At 48.4% G+C, this 9,719-nt stretch overlaps 3 protein-coding genes across 3 annotated transcripts; 1 reads left to right on the top strand and 2 right to left on the bottom strand.

The window, feature by feature from the left end:
- Window positions 1-197: 197 nt before the first annotated feature.
- On the bottom strand, window positions 198-1,769 carry PENARI_c024G03183 (uncharacterized protein; the record flags this gene model as incomplete). The annotated part of the gene is made up of 1 exon (XM_022635658.1): window positions 198-1,769. One exon carries the CDS (start codon window positions 1,767-1,769, stop codon window positions 198-200), a length of 1,572 nt encoding a protein of 523 aa, XP_022484440.1.
- A 405-nt stretch (window positions 1,770-2,174) lies between these two features.
- Window positions 2,175-3,213, bottom strand: PENARI_c024G01498 (uncharacterized protein; the record flags this gene model as incomplete). Its single annotated transcript, XM_022635642.1, has 3 exons — window positions 2,175-2,409; window positions 2,570-3,079; window positions 3,134-3,213. 3 exons carry the CDS (start codon window positions 3,211-3,213, stop codon window positions 2,175-2,177), a joined length of 825 nt encoding a protein of 274 aa, XP_022484499.1.
- Window positions 3,214-3,842: 629 nt separating this feature from the next.
- On the top strand, window positions 3,843-8,035 carry PENARI_c024G03923 (uncharacterized protein; the record flags this gene model as incomplete). The annotated part of the gene is made up of 6 exons (XM_022635669.1): window positions 3,843-5,750; window positions 5,809-6,013; window positions 6,062-6,130; window positions 6,191-6,226; window positions 6,280-6,543; window positions 6,600-8,035. The coding sequence occupies 6 exons, from the start codon at window positions 3,843-3,845 to the stop codon at window positions 8,033-8,035; spliced, it is 3,918 nt and encodes a 1,305-aa protein (XP_022484414.1).
- Window positions 8,036-9,719: the final 1,684 nt, after the last annotated feature.

Here is a 9,719-nt window from a genome sequence, read left to right as displayed (position 1 = left end):
CCCCCAGGCCGCAAATGAGACGGGTTTTGGGCCCGGTTCTTAGGATCGTGGGCTGTGGGCTCAGGGTAGAAGCCCACCGGGATTTTATGGGGACCTCATAAGCCCCCATGAAGGGGCTGTTGAGTTGGGCTTTGCGTAAGTCTAATTACAGAAGTGGAAGAAAGGTCGATCGTTGAACTTTTCACTAGCCGAGCATTTTAAATTACATTGCCCTCCTGCATAATTTTGGAGACAGACAACGTGTTTTGCCGAACCGCCAATGGAACATCCGCCTGATTCACTAGGAGAGCCTCACCGGCTGTTTGACCACCAATGCGGATGGAAGAATCAGCTCCTCGACTTGCTAAGTACTCAAGATACTTGGCCTGTACATCAAGCTTCTCCCTCCAATGATAAGAGTGAAATCTTTCTTCCAATGTCAGGAGCTCTTTGTGAAAGGCTTCGCATACCGCATGCAAAGCCGTTGGTCCGTCCTCGGCCCCCATGCGGGCATTGATGTTGGCCCCCGACGCCAAAAGGCGCTCAATTGTGGCGCGGCCAATTTTCTCTAAGGGCTTATTCCATATGCATAAGCCCCTTTGTAGGATGTATTGGCTCAATAGTATGGTAGGGTCCATCTTTAAATCCTCTAGAACATAGGTCAAGAGACCTTGCCATGCCGCTGAAACTTGGACTAGTGTATCCCCAAAAACCGAAAGTTTAGAGTCGTAGGAAGCGAGGGACTCAGCAAGCGTGCCAACACTGACCGCGTGCCGGAGCAGATATTGCACAGCCAGGAGAAGACCTGGACTCGTGACCAATTTGATTAGTCCCCACTTCTCGAGGATGAAGTCCAGGCACATTTGGGAAGGGCTCCAATAGCACCTCACCCAAGGCGCACTGTGTATCCGCTCCAGGTCTCCACGATCTGGAATGGGAATGGGCTGTTGAAGGAGTGCCCCTCGGCTAGCCAGAAATACGAGTCCATCGACCGGATGCAAGGCATGCATCGGTTCGTCCCAGTTGTGAATGGAATCAACATAGACAAGCGCAGGACTCATGTATTGGTAATTTTTGCAACCATGGTAGCTATTTTCGCAAATCAGAGGTGCTGGATGGTTAATGTCTGCGCCATGGTGTAAGCATCGCTCGATCATAGCTGTCCCCTGGCTTGACATGCATGCCACAGCGGCCATGATGGGGATATGCCAAGGCTGACGGACAGGACGAGTAACATGGGGTCCATGAATAATTCCTCCTTTCTCGATCAGGAGATCCAGAACATCAGTGTGGGCCTTCCGAATTGCCACAGTCAGGGGAGTCACCAGTCGGTTGCCATAGAAGGAGAATATCTCATTGGGGTTACCACCGCGGTCCAGTAAAAGGCGCACCGGACCCAGCGGAGAGGCCGATGCCGACTGGGAGATTATCCCAAGCAAAGGTAGGGTAGAGGGGGGATGGTGCCGATAGTGCCCCATACGAAGCTGATGGTCGAGGCCGGCATCCAGGTAGAGGTGCAGCAGAGCCCAATCATGTGCGGGGCTGCAAATACGGTTGACGAAGTGAGGGATGGCCCCTTTGCCCAAATCAGGATGATCGAGCCGTGCGCCAATACCAAGCAGGTGCTGGAAAGCTTCAATTTGCTTTTTGGTGGCTGCCAGATGTAAAGTGGATGTTTTGATGTAACACCCCGAAGAACTTCTGCTCACAGAGACCACGCTAGGGGATGCACCTAAGGAGACTAGGCGACCAATGGCTTGGCAATTTCCATGCGAGCACGCCCAGCCCATTGCGAGGTCCATGACATGTTCTCTGCCGTAGAAGATTGGGTCAAGCTGGTGGTATAGCTGTCTGTTTGTGGCTAATAGAGATGCCAAATCACGATCTCTCAAGTGCGATATGATCACATCGAGAAGCTCGGCGGGAAGTGTATCCAGCCGTCCTAGTTTATCCATAAATTTTTGGATGATTAATCGAAATAGATGGGTAGTGAAAAATAGTGGTCAGATAATGTTAACAAAGTCGCTTGATCATGTGGTAAAATAGTCGGATATACTAACCCTCACCTGATCGGACTAACCCTACTCCTATAACCTCGGACTATACGGAGTCGGAGTACTCCGTCCATTTTCTCAATAAAAGATAAAAACTCAGACTAATCATTTTGATAATTATTACCAAAAATTGGTATCAGTTTAGATACATCCGCTGCTCGCCACATTCATTGCCTTTTTGGCCCCCGCCAAGGCCCTTTGATGCTCCTTGACTAGATCCGTTTCTTGAAGTTCGTTGTAAACAGTTGTGAGCAGAGTCAGAGCCTGTTCTTTGGTCAACCCCAGCCCTTCGGTGGCTGCCAATTTGGTGGCCGTAGCATCCTTGTCATACACTTTGTAAGGCTCTCCCCACACCACCTCGCTCGCATCAAGCATCCTGGTTACAACCGAGATCAGCCTTTTCTTCTCCACGTCGGTATATTTTGCTTTGAGAGCTGTTTTAATGGCTCCTGGCTCTTGCATTCGAAGTTCTTTTTCCCGATATGCGTAGGACATCTTAGACGATTCCACGGCAATGATTGTTCCAAGTCTTGAACAAATCCTTTAGCTCATCACTCAGCTTATTGTCACCCGTGAGCTCAGAGACTATATCAAACTCCTCCTTGGCCTTCCAGTAGCGCTCAGCAAACTCCTGGCCCACCTTGTCGAAATAATTGTCTGCTGTACCCCCCGCAACGAGATTCGCAATGTTCAGATCTCCGTAGTATCCCCATTTTGGGACATTTGCGGTTTTGCCATTGTCAAGTTTCATTCGCAGGTTCATGATGCCGTCACGCATTGCTGCTGGGCCGTAGTTGAGGAGAGTGAGCTTATTCTTGTCGATAGCCGTTCCCATATACGTCTTCGTAATATCGGGCCTCTTGTCCATTTCACCGGTTGCTGGGATTTCAGTTTCATGCCAAAGATGATCACAGAATTCTATGAAAGTACAGCGCTTTTGCTGACCACGTAGCCCTTCCCGGGTCCCCTCGCAGCCTGTGGCGACAGTGCGCTTGCTTGCGTCCGTAAAAATTTCCTCTGACACGTAGGTCGAAAAGTAAAAAGCCCTGTCAACATATATTAATAACTATAAAACATTCACACGGGGTTTTTTAACTCACCGTTCTGAAGCACCTCTAATACCTCTTGCAGAGGCCCCTGCAATCAGGGCAGACACAGTCACAATATGAGACAGTTTCATCGTTTCGAGAGGTACTCAAGCAGGTCTTCCAGAAAGGGAGGTTGAATACGAATGCCAATTGGAATAGGAACTGACGGCCATATAGACCTCACCTATGCTAGCCACTATCAATTGCTAAGCCTGTCGGATATGAGGACCTCGCCCCTGAAGCCACAATGCTACCCTAATTTCTCCGTAATTTCATCTTGTGCATTAGATCCATCCACATCTAGGTTTAGTTTAGGCTTTGTTCGGCATGTCTCACTTTCAGCCATCCCGCCCCCAAGCTAAGCCTAATAGCAATTTACTTGGATGAAGTTTTGTCCAAGAAAAGACGATGTTACCTTGATACGAGAATGGAGTTACTCAGGATCCCGATTCTCTGAAGGAACTACCGAAGAGGCAAAAAGAAAAAGCGTTTCGTCGCTTCCTGGTCATGTCGACCCAATGAGCCATAAAGGGCTTGCTCGGCCACTATCATATGATTACGCCTGACAACCACTTCACATTCATTACGAATCAATCACCACTCTCGTTCTTGTCCTTCCTCTGTCTTCTTCTATGATTCTACATTTATATCCAGTCTTTCATTAAATCTTCTTTCTTTTCCGGGAACCACATTCACTTCTTACATTTCGTTTCTTCTCATCATGAGATCCCCATTGCTCCGACACCATGTGTTGGCTTTAGCAGTGTGGATCAACCTTTTGATCTTTTCTCATGCCGCTCAAGATATTAATGGAAAGGCTGTTCTCAAACTTGGAGATATCGTCCCAGTTGATACTCCAGGCAGCTACTACTCGGAACTCCATCCCTGTCCGGCAGCCTGCCTGGATAACAAGCCCAATAACTGGACTGTGTACTCTTCAGTTAATCGTCTGAATGTCTGCAGTCAACCAATGCTGTTTGAGGTGGGCATTCACAAGCCTGTTGACAAAGGAAATGGTATCAGATTGCATGCATGCACAGTTGGTGATAGCCGCAATGCCAACACCACTGTGAATGCACTCTTTGAAGCTCCTAGCGAAGCCAAAAACTTGACCAAGCGCGCAAATCCCAAGTGCGTAGCTGCTACTGCTGCTACCAAGGTTGCCCTCACATATGGGCAGCAGGGCACGAGCGACGCTCCAGGTGATGATGCCGTGGTAGCCTTGGAGAGCCTGCAGTATTACTTGGAAGACGACTCAAACTGTGACTCCTCCATTTTGTTCTCATACTCCAATGGCACAGCAGCTGGCATTTACATGGGCTCCTCATTTGACAAACGCACAGTCAAGCCCTTGGTCTCCCAGCTCGTTGATCACATCAAGACGTCCAATCCAGGAGGCTACATGACTGTTCAATTGTGCGGTGATGAGCGCAACTCGAATCATGTTCTGGGTCTTGCTGTTGATACAACGGGAAACGTCGCCTCAGTGCAGAGCGCCATTCGTTCTTGGTCTAAGGCAGAATGTGTCAGCGAACTGGACTCGTTTTTTGTCTGGGAAGACGTGCATATATGGGAGTCTACCGCAGACTTGCAGCCAATCAGGCAAGCAGCTGAACGCGATCTAGAAGCACGAGCAGAATGTTCGACAATCCGGGTGGGAGCAAATGAATACTGTCCTGCCCTGGCTTCACGATGTGGGATCAGCCTAGCCACCTTCCAAAAGTATAACCCGGGCGAATCGTTTTGCAATAAGCTCGCGGAAGGTCAGCCTGTCTGTTGTACTTCTGGCACATTACCGGACATCACCCCAAAGCCTGAGGCAGACGGCACTTGCAACACTTACACCGTACAGCTTGGCGATGATTGTTCGAAACTCGCTGCAACATATGGGTTGACCGAAAAGAAAATTGATGAGTTCAACAGCGGCACCACATGGGGTTGGAACGGGTGTGGGGATCTCGATGCTCACATCAACATTTGCCTCAGTAAAGGAAAGCCCCCCATGCCGGCTCCAATCTCCAACGCCCTGTGCGGGCCAACCAAGCCCGGTTCCGAAAAGCCTACCGATGATACAGAGCTTGCAGATTTGAACCCTTGCCCGCTGAATGTGTGCTGCAACATATGGGGCCAGTGTGGTATCACTCAGGAGTTCTGTCTCAAGGAGCCTGGGCCTTCCAAGAATCCAGGAACTTCGCTTCACCAGAACGGTTGTGTGTCTTCTTGTGGAACAAACATTATAAACAAGGGAACTGCTCCAGCACAGTATGGCCGAGTTGGCTATTATGAAACTTGGAAGTTTGATCGAGAGTGTCTGAATCTTCGTGCAAAAAACGCCAATACCGATGGCAGCTACACGCACATGCACTGGGCATTCGCTGGAATCAATTCGGATGACTGGACAGTCAAGATCAATGACACATTCGGTCAATGGAAAGACTTCAAAGAGCTTGATGTTAAACGCATTATTTCGTTCGGTGGCTGGGGATACTCGACAGAGCCTGAGACATATGATATCTTGCGACAAGCAATGGCGAGCCCCGAGGCCCGTACTACTTTTGCGACTAATGTTGCCAAATTTGTGAAGGATGAGGGCATTGATGGCGTGGACTTTGACTGGGAATACCCAGGGGTATGCAGAAATCTCATCCACAATAATTTACGTCGAAAGTAACTAATTTGTTTTACAGGCCATAGATATCGATGGCACTCCTCCGGGCTTTGCGACAGATGGTCCCAATTATCTCAAATTTTTGACCACTATGCGCTCCAAATTAGGGACAGGAAGTACCTTGTCTATTGCCGCTCCGGCATCCTACTGGTATCTCAAATCATTTCCCATCAAGAACATGGCCAAGCAGCTTGACTACATTGTTTACATGACGTACTTGCACGGTATGTTGGATTCTTTCTTCAGTCGAGTAACAGAGCTAACCTATGCAGGGCAATGGGATGCTGGTAACCAGTGGGCCACAGAAGGTTGTCTTGAGGGAAATTGTCTTCGCAGTCATGGTATGCTTTCGATAGAACATGGCAAAATTGACGCTACAGATCTCTGACCTTACTCTGCAGTAAATCTCACCGAGACTGAATACGCACTTTTTATGAGTAGGTTTTCCTATAGCGGATAACAGTTCTTCCCGACCTAACCACTTGAATAGTAACCAAGGCGGGTGTCTTGACAAACAAAATCTTTGTCGGCGAGTCAAGCTACGGCCGTTCATTCAAGATGTCAGAGAAGGGTTGTACAGGACCCGACTGCAACTACGAGGGCACACGATATGACTCCAAAGCAAAGAAAGGTGTCTGTACAGATACTGCTGGTTATATATCCAATGCTGAGCTTGGCCGGATCAAAAGCTTGAACGCCAACGTGAAAGTTTGGCATGATGGGGGCTCCAACAGTGACATTATGGTGTATGATGGTATGTTTTCCGTCATGATTGTCTTGGCCCTTACTGATCCTTACTGATCGTATTAGACACTGAATGGGTCGCATATATGTCCCCAGCCACCAAAGGCAGCCGTCGCTCTTACTGGGAAGGCATGAACTTTGCCGGTACCATTGATTGGGCAGTCGATCTGCAGGAATACACAGACGATGACTTCGCAGGCCCCAATGGCGACAGCATGGACGATGACTTCCCAATCCCGGAATTACCTGAATGCAAAGGGTCATACACTACTCTGGATGCCATTCAAGACGACATAGCCAAAATACCTAGAGCTTGTGTGTCCCAATACATACTTAAGGTTTTGAAAGGCACTCTTGATTACGCCTTGGAACGTTATGACAGCATGATAGCAGACGACTATGACAAAGACTTCGACTACTACGCCCAAGCCGTGGTCGACAGTGGACGGGATCAGGTCGAAAGCTTCATGTACGAGAATGGCTCGAAATACTTCCCCTGCATTGTGACCGAGGAGGTTCCCGCCTGTAACTATTGTGAAGGCCAGTGGGGGAAAGACAGCGACGTCTACTGTCGTTACTGCGAGGATTACGACAATGGCTGGGACTCAATTTGTGACCAGCCCGAGGTCCACTGTGAAGGTGCAGAGGTCAGGTACAAGAACGTGACGGAGGAATGTCCGCCTGATTACTCATTGCGTGCGCAGTTACCTCCACGAGATTCGCGCTGGTCACAGTCGGTGTACTGGCATCTGGTGGCCTCCAAGGCCAAGAGTTTCTGGGCAGATTTGTACACCACGAAAGGCATTGCTCAGGAGAATATCAAATGGGAAGATGTCCATCATTGGGAGTGTGCGCCTAGCGACGATACATGTGGAAACCGAGACTGGGATTATAACTTCCCTGTGCCCGAGGGCTATGACAAGGAAGACGTACTCAACCCGAAAGACGTTGTGTCAGACGCTCACAAGAATGTCACACTCCTCAGCTCTGAGATGACTAGGGCTCTGGATGTTATGACAAAAGGGTCTTTCTCAGTCGATGCTGATGATTTGGTAGACGCATTATCGCTTCCAATCTCTATGGTTGCGGATGCCGTTGATAGCATGGAGAAGGTCAAGGAAATTGGAGAGGAAATCGAGGAGGCCAAGCGGGAGACGATTCTAATGGCTTTCCTGACTGCCATCTTCTTCTTTATTCCCGTCGTTGGTGAGGTTGCTGGTGCTGTCGGTTCCCTGGCAGCGATTGGCCGAATTGTCGCGCTGTTGGGTGAAGTCGGTAATATCGCGCTGGACATCTATACCATCGTTGACGACCCTGCTAACGCACCACTGGCTATTTTTGGCCTTGTTCTCTCCCCATTGGCTCTTACAGATGCAGTGGCTATTGGCCGAGCTGCCAGTGCTCGTCGTTCCATGTCTGCAGACGATGTATCCAAACTGGGCGAAGGTCTGAACGAGAGGCTGAACAAAATCAGCAACATTAAGGATATGTGTCGGATCTGATTCTCACTTTTTCTCTTGCTCGGCTAGTCCTCATAAATGGAATTTAAGAAGAATCCATTAAAGGGGATGAACTCTACTCACTGATCCTGAGCCTAGAGCGCCCTCATAAAGCGGCGGCAGCCCAGATAGGAAAGGCCCCACCCGGCAGACATTATCCTGTCTATAAGTTATAAACCATATAACATACATACTATTGATAGTTTTCTAATAAGCGGCTTGCCTAATATATCTGTTTACTTTATAGCTGGAAAACCACAATTATCTTTTTACGTTCTCATACCAGCAAATTCCGACAAAGACCACTAATTATATCGATAGGAATGGGTCGAATAAGTGGCTTTAGGAGGTAGCAAGAAGACTCTTCACCTATTTCGCAAATCTAACCTCAGGGCTATGGATCGTTATGACCCAAAAGTGCGCCATGGGCTATCTTGCTGCCCGGGAGCCTATGTTAGTTAAAGAGCGCCAGTATAATATCTACAATCGCCTCGGTACTCCTTACTACACCGTGAAGCAGTAGATGTGGGAACCAGAGACCAAAGAGAACAAGTGACGAATGGACTGTCTAGAACTCAGAATGTCTAATTATAATATTCAGTAATTGGAACTCCCAAGTCTCTAGGGAAATCATCTCCCATCTTTTGCCTCGTACTTATGTCACTCCTTTCTCCGCACGCCCAGCGTGTACAATGACAGCACACACGCTCCTGCAGGTTTTCTCAAATTGAAGGTTCTCAATTGGCCTCGGTTATGTGAAGATAGAGATTAATATCCAATCCGGCCAGCTTGTCACACCTGAAGATGGCAATTGTTGAGTCGATCGTTGGTAGACGCTGTTTCTGCCCCGACCTTCCCAGTTGAATATAAAAGGAAACAATATGCCCGCAACTATAGTTGTTAGTCCAATCTAGAGATTTGAACGGGGGTAAACTTTTATCCTGAATCATTTGACCCGGCATGGAGACAAACAATCTCAAGTTATACTCGGCCTATGTGATCCTAGCCGTACTTCTTCTACGACTACTCACCAACCGATATAAGCGAGGGCTTCGAGATATCCCTGGCCCAACATTGGCAAAATACTCGCGTCTATGGAAGCTCTATAGTGTCTGGAAAGGCGATCATCACCTCACAGATATTGATCTGCATCGTAAGCATGGACCGTTGGTGCGAATTGGCCCAAATCATATCTCAGTCGGCGATCCCAATGCGATTCCTATTATTTATGGGCTGAACAAAGGATTCACCAAGGTATGTGCCATTCATGTGTCCAAATCTCATAGAAGAAGAGATGATAACGCCAAATAGACAGCATTCTTTCCTCTCCAGTCAATATCATGGAACAAAAAGCCCCAAATGAACCTCTTCTCGACGAGAGATGAGATTTACCACCGCAACCAAAAGCGAAACATAGCCAACGCTTATAGCCTCACCTCTCTTCTGGAAATGGAACCAGCAGTCGACTCCTGCACTGCAATGTTCACCTCCCAACTCGCCAAATTCGCCGATAGCAAAACTCCGATCGACCTCGGCATCTGGCTCCAATACTACGCCTTCGATGTCGTCGGCGAAATGACCTTCGCCAAGAAGCTGGGATTCCTCCAAGAAGGACGTGATATCGACGGTATGATTGGGGCTATCCAGGGTATGCTTGTATATGCCAGTCTATGTGGCCAGATCCCTG

The sequence above is a fragment of the Penicillium arizonense genome (genome assembly GCF_001773325.1).
Source record: "Penicillium arizonense strain CBS 141311 chromosome Unknown PENARI_contig024, whole genome shotgun sequence".
Lineage (NCBI taxonomy): Eukaryota > Fungi > Ascomycota > Eurotiomycetes > Eurotiales > Aspergillaceae > Penicillium > Penicillium arizonense.
Note: the sequence above shows the minus strand (reverse complement) of the source record. Positions and strands in the feature narration are given on the sequence as shown.